We start from the raw sequence: 17,567 nt of genomic DNA, 5'->3' as shown, positions 1-17,567 counted from the left end.
CTCAGGGCTTACGGAGGATAATTAGGAGACATTAAATAATGAGGACTCTGTTCCAAGTACCAGAGGCAGAAGCATGAAGTTGAACTTTCTCCGCAATAATTACATCTTAAAAGTTTGATTCTTAGATTAGCAGAGCTATCAGATTGCAATAGGGAGGCGGGTTTGAGCCATCCAGATGCAGAACTGTGAACTGAGTATAAGAAGCCTTCTCTGCAGAGTGTGGTGGTTCAGGGCTGACGTCTGTGAGGGGGAATCACAGCAACATAGTGCATACACACACACACACAAACACACACACATACACACACATATATACACACACACATAGCATACATACATAGCACTCATGTTTGCATATACATACAGCATATACATACACACATATGCATACAGCATGTACATAAACACATAGCACACATCACAAACACACACATACACACACGTAGTTCAGATCATTCACACACACAAGCAGACACATGCTCCACACATAAACACAGACATTCACACCATCACATATGTCCACAACTCATGTGACTTCTCACCATCATCTCCACTGCATGTACAATATTTATAAATGAGAGACCCTTTTCCACAAGTGCACCCTGTCATATTAAAACTCTTGCTTCTGAAACTGGGAAGAGAATGGCTCAGGACTTGAGGGTGTGCTCCGCTCTTGGGAATGATCAAAGTTCAGTTCCCAGCCCCCACATCAGGTGGCTCATAACTGCCTGTGACTCCAGCTTCAGGGGATCCAAGACCTCTGACCTCTGTGGCACCTGCACTCATGTACTCGTGTGTGTGCACACATTTAAAAATAATAAAATTCATCTTTCAAAAGTCCTTCTTGAGTCCAAGGGTAAAGCTTTACAAAGCAGGCTGCTGAGGATAGAAACCACCATAGGAAGGACACATTCTACACTTTCAGAGTCTGAAGTAAACACGGCCTCAACAGTCCAGTCACCGGTGGTATTTCTGGGCTTTCTTGACATAGGACAATAATACGTGAGGTTCACAAGCAAAGGGACAGGGGAGCAGGACAGTTGCCATGGAAACAGCTTGCATTCAGCCACACCCTGTGGCATTTGAAGGGGGCAGTGCATATTCCGCCATGGCAGAAGGCCAAGTCCCGCCTACCTTCCTGAACTGGCATAGTGGCATTCTGGGAAGTTACCAAGAGGTCTAAATGGACGCCTGCTCTGTCTGTCTTGCAGTCCTGCTGTCAGTCAGGTGTGAACCCGAGTTTGAATGGGTAACGATTTTTTTACATCAGTCCCTCATAGACTTAATGCTCTCTACCTTCATTACCCTGTTTCATAAGGCACCAGACACCCTGCCCCATCTGGGTGGGGCGTTCCATCTCTGATGACTGCTGTATTTCTGGCATCTGTGTCTGCCTCTTCTTGGGGCTCCTGCCGATGAGCATGGGGAACCCTCAGAGCTTTAGGTCCTGGGTTCTTGGATATCAGCTACATTCTTCTGTTCCCCAAGGCTCCCCAGTGGGGAGGACCTGGGAGGGCACAGAGGACGCTGGAGCACATCCTGCTGTTTCTGTTTTACACTGCTGCTAAGTCTATGGCATTCACACTTAACATCCAGTGCCAAACAGACTATTTGTATTCAACAACTGCTGTGCCCTGGAAGTTTTGTGACAGGTGCTTACAAACTGTGTTAGTTTCTAACAATAATAATAAAAAACTTTATGATATCAATTAGCCAATAAACTAATGAAAATCAACTCTAAACCAACCAATTAGCCAACCAACCAATCAACAAAAATTTGTCAGCTACTGAGACAAGTAACCAAAGAAATTAAACCAATCAACGACCCAAAACCAATGAATCAACCAACCAATTAACCGATTAACCAACCAACCAACCAACCAACCAATCAAACAAAACCAACCACATTATCAGCTAGACAAAAGCAGCCAGACAGCCAGACATATCCTACAAGGTGAGTGAAAGAACAGATGTTATCTTCCCTGGGCTCTGAGTGCCCTGGGGTTTTCTCAGCCTTCAACCCTCTAAGGCCCCAGGCCCAAGCTGGAGTTTTGATGTCATCCCAAGACTCACACACCTGACTCTGCTGAGCATGGACTCCACAGGGAGAGCTCAGAGAGAAAGTGTGAAGACGGAGAGTCCCTGCCCTCCTCACACTGTGCCTTCTGGTGTCACATATAGCTACCTGACAGGTAGCACAGCACCTCCTGGAACACTCCTGACAGCTTGGCTATAGTGAAGAGACCCAGAGATCCCTAACGGCCAGCTGGAGACAATGGCTGCAGTTGGGTCCAGAACCTGAGAGGAGCGGAGCCTGGGGCTGTGTTTCTAGGTCATGTGATTGGGCTGCTGGCTTCTCCCTGTGCTGGAGAAAGCTTAGTAACCAGAGGCAACCTTGTAACCAGCAGCAGGAGTGTTCTCAGTTCAGGTGTGGAGGCCCTGGATACACTGGCTAATTACACAGCCTGTTGTTAATAATTACACTTCATAGCTGAGACCTGTGGCCACCCTTGGTTTACAAAGGTGTCTGTGTTCCCCAGCTGTCAGATAGGCAGAACACCTGCCACGAACACCAGAATCTACCCTGTGGTCATTCTTTGAACATGAAGCTGTGGGAAAAGCCTTTTGTCTGAATTCACCAAAGAGGAAAAACATTTGTGACTCAACACACCCAAGAAGGTTTTTACCAGGAACCCTGTGGGCACTACCTGGCACTTCCACATGTGTATCACCTAACCCGTGCCTTCTAGCCCCCAAGCTCTCATCCATTTTGTGGTAACTGGGAATTGCCTGAGTTCTCAAAACACAGTGTTTAGGCGAGTTGCCTAAAAGGTGGAGATTCCACATGCATGGATCTAGCCTTGCCCACACAGTGGCTCGATCCCTATTCTACCCACACAGGGGATAAGCCCCCACCCACACACTGCCGTCAAGTGGAAAGGTAAAATTCCCCAGCGAAACTGGTGTCTACCAAGCACAGTCTTCTCACCATGCTGTGGGTGTCTTCAGGTGAGTGTGTGGGCATCGTCTGGGCACTTCCTGCCCCTGTTCTGTGGTAGGGGAAGAGTGAGGGTGTAAGCAGGAAAGAAGAACAAAGCCTGTAAGTTCTGACTCCTTTCCCAGTGTCCTCTGAGCACTGAGGATGGAGAGTCCCCGCCCTCCTATCACTGTGTTTCCTGGTGTCACCAGTAGCCACCTGACAGGGAGTGGCGAGGCACAGCACCTCCTGGAAGACTCCAGAGAGCTTGGCTATAGTGTTTGGTTGGCCATCCAGCATGCCTAGACACCAGCATGACCCGGGGCTGTTGACAGCATGGCTGCTCTGCCTGAGTGGAACGTATGCGTGGAGAGCAGGCTGGGCAGAGCAGGGTGAGCCAAGCTGGTTAGAGCCTCACCACTTCTAATTCCAGAGGCAGGCTTGAGGGAAGGAACAGCTTACTGAAAAGCTATAGATCTGGCAGCACATCCTCTGAACAGCGAGAAGCTGCAAGCAGAGAGAGAGGCCCCGGGAGCAGGCGTACACCCCTTACAGCTGGGATGCCAGCGTTGTCATGGAAACAGATTTTCCCTGTCAGAGGGAAACACTGTTTCTTTCACCTCAGTGGCAAGCTTTGTGCTGCTTCTGACAACTCTGCCTATATTTGCAAACTAAGTGTCTCATTTCTCAGAGTGTCTCTTTAATATCGGTCTCAATGAGAGAGAGCTAGCAGGGTTGTGACAAGGATTAAATTATGCAGATTATTTGCTAAAGGTGGGGTTACCCCAGGGAAAGGACCAAAAACTTCTTCGCCCGAAGGCCAATATGAGAGGATTTTAATGTCCAAGGAAAGTTCCAGAATGTCATGAAACCCAGTCTTTCAGGTGGGTGGGAAGGGAGGCCACAAAGAAGGCTGAGGGTGGACCCAGACAGAGGCCAGAACTATTCCAGAACTTTCCAGTGACTTCCCCTCACCAACAGAGCAAAACCGGTGAACTGTTGAGAGAACACTCTGAGCTCTGATAATGGTGTCATCGGCTTTCGAGGGTTATGCTCAGCGTGGCCAAGCAGCGGCCTACTCTCTCGAAGGCAGAGGTAGGTGGCTGAAGGGTCGCATGCTGACTTACCTGGCCCATGGCCTCTTTCTCACATCCCCCTTTATCTATTGACTGTCTCTAATGATGAATCTGCCCACTGCACTTCACAGGGTGACCCCTCTTCTTTGTAAGATGCTGGTCTGGGCTATAAAGAACAATGGTACTCATGTCTCCAGGCCCCTCCGAGGTGCGGCTGAGCTGTGGGGATGGATGCCCTTCAGGCTGTCTCCTCAGCAGTATGTGCTGAGGGATAAGCACCCCCTCTACCTGGCACTGTGGAAAAAATGGAGATTCCAGGGTGTGAAGATGCTAGCCACCTCAATAACAGCAATCCTTAAAATGGATCCAGGTTCCCAGAATCCTCTATGACAGTGTCATGATGAACTACAGAGCCAGGATCTTTAAGGACATGGGCTCTGCCTGTCTAGGAAGCTGGTATGGGGGAGATGTTAGTTGAGTCACAGACTCCAAGGCCCCCAGTGCTCTGAAGAGGTTTGTGGGAAAGGTTGCGGCTGTGAGCACCAAAACCTCTCCTTTTCTTTTCTTTTACAATATTTTAACACACTTGGCCCAGGCCTCAGAAAGTCCTGATCTCTGCCCAACCCTCAGATCCACAAAGGTGCCACATCTCTTCTCTAAGGCCCAAGGCTCCTTTGGCCTTGCTCTGTGGTCCCACTCTGCAGCACTCTGTTTGCCTTCTGTTGATATGATTGAACCTTCTGGCCCTATTGCAAGGGGGAGGAGAAAACAGCTTGTTGCAGATTTGACTTCCAGGTGACAACCCATGACTGATGGAACTCAAGAAGAAACTGAAGCAGAAGCCATGGAGAAAGGCTATTTGCTAGATTGCTTACTAGCTTGTGTACACCTAGCTTTGCTATACAGCCCAGGATCATCTGCCTAGGGGATGGTGCCACCCACAGTGGACTGGGTCCTTCCATATCACCCATTAGTCAAGACAATGTCTCACAGGTCTATCTGACCAAGGCAATTCCTCAGCTGAGGTTCCTTCTCCTCAGGTGATTCTCTGGCCTGTCAACTTGATAAGAGCTGAGCAGCACCAGTGCCTTCTTGCATTCCTGTGACACCTCTGAGTGCAGTGACCTCCACTGGACCTTGTTAGAGAGTGAGGACCCCTGTGTCACTGTTCTTCCATTCAGAGTATAACTTCATGGTCTCAAGGTGGCTGTAGCCCAATGTCATCTAAGCAGCTGGTGACATGAGCTGAGATTTTCATCTGAGTGCAGCAGTGCCAAGCATTCCCTGGGTGTTTAAGAAGACTACTGTGGGTACATGAAAAAAAAAATGCATGAGTGCACTAATCCAAAGCCACGGTAGATATCTGGACTTTGAAGGAAGATAGCCACTTAGGAATTACAAGTTCCATGTCTAGCCAGAGGATGTCAAGAAGATAATATGTAGGAGCCTGCAGGCCCTGTGGGTTAGGCCAGTGCTTGAGGTGTTTTGTATGGTAGAGCCTACACTGTGGTAGGGTCTTTCTGCAGAGAGACAGGATGATCAATTGGGCTGTGCAGTGGCATCTGTCTAACAGGAGGAATTGATAGCTTCCCGGATGAAGGCTCAGATGCTGAAGCCAAGTGCCAAGGTAGGCCTAGAGAGTGCTTTTTGCTAATCTCTCTACTACCCAGTAGTTACCAAGGCTTATCAAGTAGTACGTATGTTGAGACATGAATTGTCTATTCCCAAATCCATCCACTGAAATATATATCCCAGCACCTCAGAAAATAACTATTGAAAGATGGGCCCTTCAAAGACGGGCACCATCAGTTAAGTTTCAGCTCTTAGCGTGGGCCTTGCTTCAATACGAGGAGGGGGAAGTTAGACATAGCTACATACAGGGAACCATGGGAGGACACATGGAGAAGATGCAGCCTACACAACCTGACAGAAGACCCACCCTGTGGACTGCTAGACCCCAGATATCCATCCTGTGACCTGTGAGAATAAAAATGGTCCCAGAGGGCTGGGCTCCTCTATCTATTGAGTTTCAGCATGGCCATCTCCCGGTCAGTTCAGAGAAGGCCTGGCTCCCCCAAAGAGGTGCACATTAGCACCAGTGCTGCATTTGAAGCCACTTGGTGGGTCTTGGACACTCGCTGGGCCATCAGTGGGAGGCATGGCTATCACAAAAGCTCCAAAGAGCAAACTAAGTGGGGGAAGAGACCAAGGCCCACCGTTCTGAGCATGTGCGTCCTCTCAAGGAGTCAGTGGCTTGAAACCTTCATGAACTCTACTAACTATTGGCAATCCACGGTGGAAGGGCTCAAAGTCTTAACACCCAGGACGGCTGGGCACAGGGCATCCATCACTGGCAGGGGTTGCTTTTAGCTCCTGGAAGCACTTTCTTCCTCACCCCCAGAAGCTGTCATGAGTGTGGTTCTCTAAACATCAGTCAGATACTTCAGTGTATCACCTGAACTACCTAGGGCAGTTCAAGTCATTTCCTTCCCTGGTTTTCCAAATTGTGATAGCACAGATGGACACTGGGTGTAGAATGGACAGATTGGTAAAAATCTTGCCAATTAGTGAGGGACAGCTGTTTATGACCCAGAAGGAGCCCCAGAAGATGGGGACTTCCCTCTCTCTGAAAGCAGGAAAAGTACTTGGAGGAACTGATACCCCAGTCTATGAGACGGCATCATGACTCAGGAGCCCAGTTCCCCCACCCCCAACTAGTGGCCTCTGTTCCCCTTTGGGACTCCAGCACCATCCTCTTCAGCTGGCTGGCAGGACCTGGATTCCCTAGCACAGGGCCAGCTAAAGCTTGCCAGTATTACAGCATGGCACACTTGACTGTCCGCCACTTCCTAGAAGTCTTCCTCAGCAGGAGAAGAAGATGGTGATGGCATTCTTAGACCGTGTTTCCCTCTGTGAAAACCTTGCCTGGTAACTTGAGCATGGTGCATAGAGAAGAGGCCAGGGACGCTTTTTGGTTTTGTTTTGTTTTTCGAGACCTGGTTTCTCTTTGACCTCTGTAGACCAGGCTGGCCTTGAACTCAGAAATCTGCCTGCTCCTGTCTCCCAAATGCTGGGATTAAAGGCATGCACCACCACTGCCTGGCAACCAGGGATGCTTCTTGACCAACAAAGCCAACTCTCTGAAGAGTCAGATAGAAGGGCCTCCCTGTAACAGAAGAATGCTAACCAGGCTTTATCTGCCAGGCACCTGAGGGTCTGCTGTAGTGGGTGGGGTGCTCAAGCCTTGAAGACACAGAATTGAGGGCATCTCCTCTATTTTGTGGACATTCAGAGACAAACTGAGAAGACTGTCTGCATTCAGCTGTGTGGCTGAAGTTGTAAGGAGAGACAGGGAAGGCTCGTTAGGTTGCCCCTGTACCTCAGTGTAGGAGGAGGGGGAATTCCTCAAGGGAGAAAGGAGCCTGCAGTTCCCTGGGCCAGTCCCAGTTTGTGGCTCCAGATCAGTGGGTGGATAATGAATGGGGGCAAATTCTCCCCGCGGGGCCCTCCCTAGCCCCAGAGTACAGCTCAGGGCCCTGAAGCAGAGGATCTTTCCCTTGGACTCTCAAGAGCAACAAAAAGCCCACGTTCAGTGGGCAAAGAGCGTTTACATATGGAAACTACAGTTTTAAAGCTTTTAAATCATCAGAGCTTTAAAGAAAGTGTTCAGAGAACAGTGGTCCAAGAAAGGTTTTCATGTGGGAGCTGCCATCTTCCTTTGACAGCAAGAAGCATAACTGTCACTGTGTTGTTTTACAGTGTAGACAACGGGAAGGAGACTGAGGCTTTTTGAAGCTGGGGTTTCAAATCAGTCTCTGAGAGGTGGGAGGGCTGGGTGCTGGGTGAACAATTTCGATTTTGGTGAGAGGAGATTCTAATCAAGCAACCTTGGTCAAAGCACAGTCCTCACGGTGTGTAGACCTGCCAGGGTCCAGTACTACAGACAGGCACAGCCACAAAGCCAGCATCAGCTTAATTTCACTGTGTTAGGGTAGTGCATCACCTCCACCCCACTCAACAGTGGCTGGTCATTTACACGTTTGTAAACCCGTGGCTGAGAAGCTGGGTAACCTGGCTTCACACGCGCAGGTGACCTACCTCCGAAAGCACCGAGCTTCTCACCCCGCTGTGAGGGGCGAGATAGAAAGTTGGGTGCGGTTGTCTTCCCAGCTGATGTAGAAAACTGAGTCTCAGCCAGAGTCAAGGAGGCTTTACTGTTTGTTGTTGTAAAAGAAATGCTATCCAGGCTGCAGCCAAGGGACAGCAGACTTTTGAAAAGTGCTTCTGTGTGGCGGGCACACATCATCTTTTGTCCGTAGTGGTAGGCACAGTGTTTTATGTCGGACACAAGGTGGATGAAAAAGAATTTGAGCAGTTTTTCTTCCTCCATGAGTTAGGTGGTAGTGGGACAGGCGGGCGGGGCTCAGAAAGCTGATCCACTGGGCGTATGTGGTAGTTTGAATGAGAACAACCATGCCCCCAAGGTACAGGCATTGAACACTTGGACCCCAGTTGGTGGTGCTGTTTGTTTGGATAGGGTTAAATGTGGCCTTGCTGGAGGAATTATGTCACTGGAGGAGGTGTCACTGGAGGCGGGCTTTGAGAGTTTAAAGGACCAACACCATTTCAGGTTCATTCTCTGCTCCATGCATGTTCAAGACATGAGCTTTCAGTATCCACTTCCTGCTGACATGCCTGCTGCCTACAGCCACACTTCCCTACCATGTTGGATTCGTATCCCTCTCGAACCATAACCCAAGTGAACGCTGGCTTCCATAAGTTGTTTTGGTCATATTGTGTTTAATCACAATTTTAAAAAGTAACTAGGACTGTATCTCCTCACGATCAGAAATGATTCTTCAGTGACGGAGAGTGGACAAAAATTCAGGCAATAGTACTCTGTGGTCACGTAGGGTTCGTGTGAGGATGCTGAGTGTGGAGACACTTAGAATATAACAGTGACGTCATTGGTCAGACCTCACCAGGAAAGACCGTGCAGAGAAACCCACCAAGGAGAGGAAGCTGGTGTGCACAAGGGAGGGGATGTTTCTAAATCTTAATATTTATTTATTTATTTATTTATTTATTGCTTCACTCATCTGTATGTTCCAAACATTTGTGACAAGCTGTAGAAGGTATGGGGAGGGGGACAGAACTGAAAACCAATAATCTACCAGCCTGTGGCTGGGCTGTCATCAACCTGTGTGTCCTGGGCAATGTGAGGTTCTGAAGGTAGAGAGGACAACCCAAATTCTGGGGAAAAACCTGGGTCATATAAGTGTGGGATATGCGGTAGAGGAAGGAGCCTTGCATATCACAGCTGTGCATCTTCACGTGGACTGCTGGGGGACTCCGAGAGGTACAGACAGGGCAGAGCAAGACCCTGGTGGGAACCAGGAGACATGTTGCCGATCCCCTGGGGAAAAGACCCAGAATCTACCTACATTTCCCACAGCTGACCTCAGCAGGCAGAGGTCTGCCAGCACTAGGCAGAGGAAGCAGCCCACCTGCTTGCCACCCTTTGACCACACCTAAGACTCAGGTTCAGCTTCGCAACCCAAAGTCAGGGCCTTGCTCTACCAAGCAGGGAGGTGCGCTAATTCAGGGAACGAGGTTTGTTACTGATTTATGAATGGGGTTCACAGCTTCAACAGACAGGTCAAGGAGATAGTGAAGTTTGGGAATACTATTACAAATAAGGAATGCTGAACGATAAACGCAAAGGGACCGTACAGTGTCTGTTCTCCCGAGAATACTGAGTCTAGGATGAGTCCAGTGGATCACAGGTGGGGCCTCTTCCTCTTCCCTATCTCCCTCTTTCTTTCCCTCCCACCCACACCGTGTGTGGAGCCATCCCTCTCCTTCTTCACTTGCTTCCCAGGCCATGATGGATGGACCCACTGAGAGGCAATCCTCCTGAATAAATTACAACAATATCTAATATCAACAGCAAGGACCCAGTCTCCACCCAGCCATTCAGCAACTGTTCTTGTTAAGGCTCTACTTCGACTTTGGCTGAACTAATCCCTGGGGCTGGAGAGCAGGCCTCAGCCGAGCCTTACCTTACTGGCCTTCTCAGCAGCTAAATCTCTCTTTCCGGAGTGGTTTCCCATGGCGACCCAATGGGCTGTTCAAGAGCTAGAAGAGAAGAGAAGGTGTCAGCTGCGAAGCCAATGCTTCTGGAGGGCGTTGACCACAGCAAAAAATCCCATGATCCACAGTAGTCCCTGAGAGTTTAAGAGACACATCCAAAGTTGCCAACAAATATTGTTCCTGGGCTCTCAGGGAAAGATCGAGAAAACAGAATGACAACTGTCTAATTCTGCTCAGTGATCGACTTTTGAGTGTGTGATCATCTATAAAGATGTCTGCCCACTCAAGGCCCCGCCGACCATCAAATGTAGATGCAATACCCAGAGCTCCAACTTGTATTTGAATGTAACAGGGTGGGGGTGGGGGTGGGGGGTGGGAGGAGCATGGGCAGGGAAGAGGAGCTGAGGTGTCAGAAATGTTCTGTAGAATTTTCCAAATGGAAGGTGATGGACAGATGTTCATGCCTCCTCCTGGAGAAGCTGGCCATCACGGGTGGCCCAGGCCAGAGCAATGTTGTTTCTTATATAACTATCCAAGGAATGTGCAGAATTTGCAGGGAAGATAAAGTTGAATAAAGACAAGCATGTCCTCCTCATTTCCATTTCCTAGCCCCAGTCTTAGCAGCAAACACACACTATTCTTTTCCAAAAGGTGCTCAGAGCTGAGGAATTTGGCCCAAAGCCATTCCCATCAAAGCAAGTTCTGGCCACGCGATTAACCGATCCTTCCGATCCTTCCGTAGAGTGACACTGGCCTGATTCTTCCAGGAAATCATTTTAGGGTCATTTAAACATGTGAGCACTCCAGAGCTCACTCCCCAGTCAATCCCAGGAAACGTCACAAAAGGAGGCGTTCAAGTCACTTGGATTTTTAAAGTAGGAACAGAGCAGGACACAGCAGCACAGCCTGCGTAAAAGGCGCATTTTGTTCTTTAAAGCTCAGTCTTTTCATGGATGTGAGGAGCCCAGCACCCGACTTTCCATCTCCCCCACACCTGGAGCACTTTGGTAACTAAAGAAGACTAAACGTGAGTGATTGGCACACGTCATCTCAGCACTTGTGATGTGGAGGCAGGAGATCAGCAGTTCAAGGCCACCCTCAGCTATTTAGCTAGTTCAAGGCCAGACAGGGTTAATGGGCCATATGGAGTCCTTTTCAAAAGTACAAAACAAAAGGGGAAACCCTGAAACCCTAAAAGCAACAGCAGCAGCAACAACAACAATGGTGGAAAAGGAAGGGGAAGAGGAAGGGGAAGAGGAAGGGGAAGTGAGGAAGAAGCAGGGGGAAAGAAGAGATGTTGATGCCTGGGCACAGGTCTCCCTCTCAGTGGCCCCACAGCCTGGCTTAACTGATATGAAGTCACTAGACTGGGGTTCCGGTCTTCCAGCCTAAAGGCAGCTATTGTCTGACCTTTGGGGAGAGAGAACAGGGTATGTCCTAGATTGGGTTTCTATTGCAGAGCACCATGACCAAGCAAGTTAAGGAGGAAAGGGTTTATTCGGCTCATACTTCCAGATCATAGTCCATCCCTGGAGGAAGTCAGGACAGGAACTCAAGCAGGGCAGGAACCTGGAGGCAGGGGCTGAGGTAGAGGCCATGGAGGGACTGCTTACTGGCTGGCTTCCCCTGGCTTGCTCAGCCTGCTTTTTTTTTTTTTTTTTTTTAAACTGTATCATTAGAAATACCAGGTTTAACATGCACAAAGCCAAGAAAAAACGATGCCAGATAGTGAGTGTCTATTGCACTGTCTTTTGAACACCTCAGTCTGCTTTCTTATAGAATCCAGGAATACCAGCCCAGGGATGGTCCCACCCACCACGGGCTGAGCCCTCCCCCATTGATCACTAATGAGAAAATGCCTTAGAGCTGGAGCTCGTGGAGACATTTCCTCAAGGGAGGCTCCTTCCTCTCTGATGACTCTACCTTGTGTCAAGCTGACACACAACACCAGTCAGCACAGGGCAGATTCCCAAGCTCTGAGGGTTCCACTTGGTTTATTAGTGCAGCGCCCCAAGTCCTTTAATCCTTAAAAGCCATATAGCATAAACATCCTGATGTGAGCTGTCTGGCTCTCTGACTCCGTCTTACAGGATGGTAACTAAGAAACGGCTGTTCTCCATCTCTGTTACAACCCATCTCTGTGGAATCCTCGGACACTCACTCCAACTTATGGAATAAAGCGTTGCTCAATGTACAACTGAAAACAGCACCAAGAACTTATTCTGCGATTCTGCCTACAGTGTGGCGGTCCCCTCTGGGTACAGGACCCATGTGCGTGGTGGCAACAGCTCTGTGCAAAGGCGAAGCCACTTCTGCTTTTTACTGTGCGGCTGGAAAGGGTGTAGATAGATGGGTCTGAGTGGGGTTTTAAAGGGCTCACGTGAGGCCGCTTCAGTGGAAGTAGCCACCATGCTCTGTCTGGCGAATGAAAGATAAGGTCCTGACAATGACGACCACTGAGGAAGCACAGGGTGACTTCTGTGTTTGGTGTGTGTGGTCTGTAAAAGGCAAAATTTCCTAGGTAGGTGACTTCAGCACCCATGGCTGGTCTACCAATGTCTTCTTCTTGATTTAAACTGTCACAATCCCTGTGAGCAGCAGCCCTGTCAATGGGAATTGGAGGTTTAAGGGCTTGGGGACCTAAAACAATTGGAGAGAGAAAGATTATCAAAGAATGACCCTTCTATATCCTGTGGGCGGACCCAAGCATTCGAGTGGTTTGTGCATGGTCAGCCTTGAGTCATTCATTCTGAACTTTGACCTCTAATTCCGTGCCATTTCTAAAAGCCCAGACGTGATGCTTTCTTCTTCCAAAAGCCTCCAAGATGCGTCCCAAGTTGAAAGTGTGGGGCCACCTGTGTGTTGCGTGTGATTTAAAAATGCACGCTTTTCCCTTGCCTGGTGCCAGCAATGGTCATCTCACCCAACTCCCAAGGCTAGCTCCGCCAAACCTCTAACGACCGCCCCATGGCTGTGTCCTTATCACTGTGAATGGAAAACACCAGACGGCCTTAATATTTTAAAACCAGCCAGAAAACTGCTGGGTGAAGAATATCTTGCCCCATCCTCCTTAGCCTCTGCAGCCACCTGTGGAGGTTACAAACTATCGGTCCGTGAGAGTTACTCGTCTGCTACTTCCTCTCCCTCTACAGCCTGGTCTGATTCCCCAAATTTCTCCTTGTCCCCTTCTTTCCCTCCTGGAACCTGGAAAACCCACCTTATTCTCTTCACCCAGCAATTAGCTTCTGCTGTCTTAATTGACCCCATCAAGAAACAATTAGGGAACCAGATTTTAGTTATCAGCTCCTTCCCCTACACCGATGTATTCTGGACAAAGGGGAACTGGTTTGATTCAGTCCCTTCAAGCTTAGCTGTCCCACCAAGCCAAGGCTTCATCAGACTTTGTATCGAGATTCCATGATGATTCCCGGGGTGACAATTTCCACCAATATTTCAAAATCCTAAGGGTGCCAGATGCAACCACCACTGCAATAACAAAATCACCAACCAGACTTCTGGATAAACTTAGTTCTGGTGAGGGGACACAGTGTACTGGGGAGGCTGAAGCGGACTTCTGGGAGTATCAGACCTGCCTAGATCTATAGTTAAGTTCCAGGAAAGCCAGGGCTATATTGTAAGAACCTGCCTTTAAAGTAACAACAACAATAAATAAAACTGGTGACTAGCCTGCAGTGTATGACAGATGAAGAGGCAGAAGAAAGGCAAGTGACACAAAGTGACCACAGGTGTCCAGGGCCTCCTGAGGCGAGCCTTCGGGGACTGTGTCCTTGCTTAGAGTGTGATAACAAAGGAGCTTGAAGGTCCTTTGTGTTCTGGCCCCCGGATGACAGACAGTTAGTCTTGTTAAATCTCATGACTGCCTTTAGGCCCTGCTTGGGGACTGGGAACTTGAACCACCAGCTGCTACCACAGAGTGCTGCTGGGAAGAGCTGACTGTGTCTGCAGTTAGCCTTATTTTGGGTTCAGTTTTGCAGTGAATTGGAGCAAGAGAGAAAATATGGTTTCAGCAAAGATGCTGCAGGAACCCTGGTGATTGTGCAGGCTGCCCTTGGATAACTAAGGATGTTCTGAATAAAGCGGAGGACTGGGACAAGGGAGACATCCATGTGTCATGCTACTGTGACATTCTTCTACACTGGTCAGCTTCTCAGCCTGCAGGACTTGGGGCAGTCTTGGATAGTGTCTGTCCTAAGACTGTCTCCGATGCCAAGTGGAGCCTGAAACATACTCTTGGGGATAGTTAGTCACCTCCATGTGGTAGGAGGCAACCCAATGTTAACTGTGATATCTGTTTCTAATTATGGGCTCCCCAAATTTGCCCTGGAGGAGCCAGCTGGAGGGGAGTCCCTGGCCATCTGAGGAAGGAAGGCATCAGTGACTCAGGTCCCTGGGTCCTTGGTAATTTCCCACCTGTGTTTTGCAAGGGGCTTGGGCTTTCTGAAGGGCAAACAGGACAAGTGAGGCCCTGTCCTGATGAAGCCTTCAAGGCAGAGTGACCTTGGGTGGGGCTCTGCTCCTTTGAGCCTTAATTTCTTTCCTTTTTTTTTTTAAAAAGCATTTTAAAGAATTTTATTTGTAATATGCCATTTGTTCATCATATTTTGTACTTTAAATAAAATTAAGATTTGCTTAGGGGGCTGGTGAGATGGCTCAGTGGGTAAGAGCACCCGACTGCTCTTCCAAAGGTCTGGAGTTCAAATCCCAGCAGCCACATGGTGGCTCACAACCATCCGTAACGAGATCTGACTCCCTCTTCTGGAATGTCTGAAGACAGCTACAGTGTACTTACCTATAATAAATAAAAAAATAAAAACATAAATCTAAAAAAAAAGATTTGCTTATGGTAAATTTTTAAGTAACTATAATTTTGTGAATCAAATTATAATTTTCATGGACCCTGGTTTTTCATTCTTAATTGGTTAAGAGAATAAAGTTTAATTTCTGGATTCCTCTTAAAATGAAATATAATAAATCAAAGAGAAAACATTAATAGATCTAGGAACGAAACTAAACATTAAAAAGAAGTTTAAGACGGTATGTCATTATGATTGAAGGCAAAATAATGGTGTCGATAATGTCATTATTAGTAAAGACATGAATGTAATATTGGGAATTTATAAATTGTAAATAGTAAAATTGAGAATACATGTAATATCAGAAGATTAAGTTTCATCTATAAGACCCCATAAACTTGATATTAATGTTTATTATTAATTTCTTATGCCATTGAAGTGATCCAAGTTCTCATCCTGCCTTGGAGTGACCAGGAAACCTGGGAGCTGTAGGGGTGTCAGGCTGGGGTCAGGGTAAGGATGTTTGAGGGGTAGATTGTTGCTGTCTGTCCCTAGTGCTTAGGCCTCGCCTCCTGGGAAGAACGGTAAGCAGCTGAGGAGACACCACCTCCTCTCTCCCTTTAATATATTGCTGAGGTTGAGACATGACTTTCCAGCTGCAAGAGCCTCCACTCAAACTGCCAAGGCCAAGGGAAGGGCAAATGCCCGTGCACTGAGAAGTCCTGGCATTATGTAACACCATTAGCCAAGACGCAAACTCCACAGCCAAGTGAAGGAAAGGGCAGGGGGGAGACCCACTGAGAGCCCTGGGTGGGGAGGTGGGGAAAGAGAGAAAGCAAGAACAACTGTCTAACTTCCAAGGGACCTCTGGGTATTACACAAATGTGCATAGGGTGTTTCCGAAATAACGCTGGGTGCAATTGAAAACCAGCCTGCTTCCATCTTAGGCTTAAAAATCCATCATATATATAGTAAAGGAAAGCTAGGTTCATTCCTATTAATGAGTACATCTCTGTTTCTCAAGGATTGGGCTATACCTCTCCTGTAACCTTAGCTACAAATGGTTCTGTCCTGCCTCTTCCAGGAAACAGTTATGTCCTTGTTTCCAAGGGCTCTTATGACTACCTTGTTATGGCCACCTTGTTATAACCCACTTACTTGCTCTGCTCCCGTAACCCCACCTATTTGCCTGCCAAATATCCCACTTGGAAGCCCCGTACTCATGAACTACAAAACCTCTTATCTTACTCATTTCCAGTGTTGAACTCTTGAACTCTGCCTTTAGAGTGAGACAGCCTGTATACACGAATAGCAAACTTGCATTAATTAATTGCCTGCCTTAGTTAGTTTGGCCATGATTTGGGTTTGTGTTCTTTCTCTTCAAAGCTCTGAGATGAATACAATCATAGCGGCAAAGTGGTCTATGGGAACCTCACTGAGGCATACTTATGACAGACATTAGTAGTTGAGAGCCAGCAGACTGGCATCCACGCCACCTTCCCTTCCTCCCAGAAGCTGCTCAAGTGAAAGCGTGACCACAGTTGCTGTCCAGATATCAAATACTCAATGGCCAGGAGCTGCTCATGTGTACGGCTGTGTCCACTGCTTATCAGGGCTGGTGGCTTAGCATGTGTAGGGTGTACTTGCACATGCCGAAGGAGATAGGTGTCTTGTGCGTCACTGGACATAAATGGCAGCTGTACTATTTCACAGATTTCAAGTGCTTTTGGCTCTCTCTCTCTCTCTCTCTCTCTCTCTCTCTCTCTCTCATTAAATGACACGCTGTTGATTGCAAAATGTGTTTTTCTTTTTTCCCCCTGAGTTCATGTACAAGGAAGCGGTCCTAAAATAGGCGTTTCCATGGAGCTACGGGGATTATTTTTTGCCACGGTATGCTTTATCCCTCACGTTTCCGTAAACCTTTGAAACTGAGAAACTTTACAGCAGTAGGCCCTGCCAGCCCCTTCCCAGTGCATGGCTCAGGAAGTGACGCTCGGGAGAGTGAGGGAACCATGGTCTTTCTAGTTACATCAGGCTCAAAACTTGGAAGTGACTTTTGGGGGGGGTTGTGCATCACTGCTGGTGTAGTGGCGAGGACGTATAAAGGAAGATGGATGGCGGTTCTAATTCATCAGATCATTTTTTATCTCATTTAAGCTAAATTCCTGAGGAATCAGACTTTCGTCATGCAGATAAAGGGTCAACAAACCATGACTCACGCATCTGAAATGTCTGGATCTGCCTTGCTTGATTTCCACACACTCTCTCGCTGCTGTGGTCAAGCTGCGGAGTTGCAGTGCACACAGATTTTCAGTCCAGCTCTATAGAAAGGAGTTTCCCCACATGTGATATAAAATAGCATTCTTTGGAGTCCCAAGAAAGCTGGTTTTGTGAGTGTTTTCACAGAAGAGATCCCGGGGCCATCAAGATAGCTCAGTGGATAAATGGCACTGGCCACCAAGCTGGAAGATTTGAATTCCACCTCTGGAACCCACATTGTAGAAGAAGAGAAGTAGTTCCTGAAAGCTATATATATATGGAAAGAGAGAGGGTGGAGGGACAGAGGGAGGGAGGGAGGGAGAGAGGGGAGAGAGGGAGAGAGAGAGA

The 17,567-nt window shown here is 48.0% G+C and overlaps 1 protein-coding gene and 1 non-coding gene across 4 annotated transcripts in view; both read right to left on the bottom strand.

The window, feature by feature from the left end:
- Mbp (myelin basic protein) overlaps nt 1–17,567 on the bottom strand; it is a 110,726-nt gene that overhangs the window by 75,034 nt on the left and 18,125 nt on the right. For all 3 annotated transcript variants that reach the window (XM_021150283.3, XM_029471817.2, XM_029471815.2), the window contains exon 2: nt 10,116–10,191. In XM_021150283.3, the coding sequence (XP_021005942.1) occupies nt 10,116–10,166 (51 nt within the window). In that variant the 5' untranslated portion in view covers nt 10,167–10,191. The remainder of the gene's footprint in view (nt 1–10,115; nt 10,192–17,567) is intronic.
- On the bottom strand, nt 11,812–11,945 carry LOC115029964 (small nucleolar RNA SNORA8). Its single transcript, XR_003835516.1, has one exon. It is a non-coding gene; the product is annotated as a small nucleolar RNA SNORA8 (small nucleolar RNA).

Source organism: Mus caroli, unplaced genomic scaffold, assembly GCF_978045245.1.
Source record: "Mus caroli unplaced genomic scaffold, Mus_caroli_1 scaffold_19, whole genome shotgun sequence".
In the NCBI taxonomy this organism is placed as follows: Eukaryota; Metazoa; Chordata; class Mammalia; order Rodentia; family Muridae; genus Mus; species Mus caroli.
The sequence above is the reverse complement of the archived record's forward strand: the minus strand, read 5'-3'. Positions and strand labels throughout refer to the sequence as shown.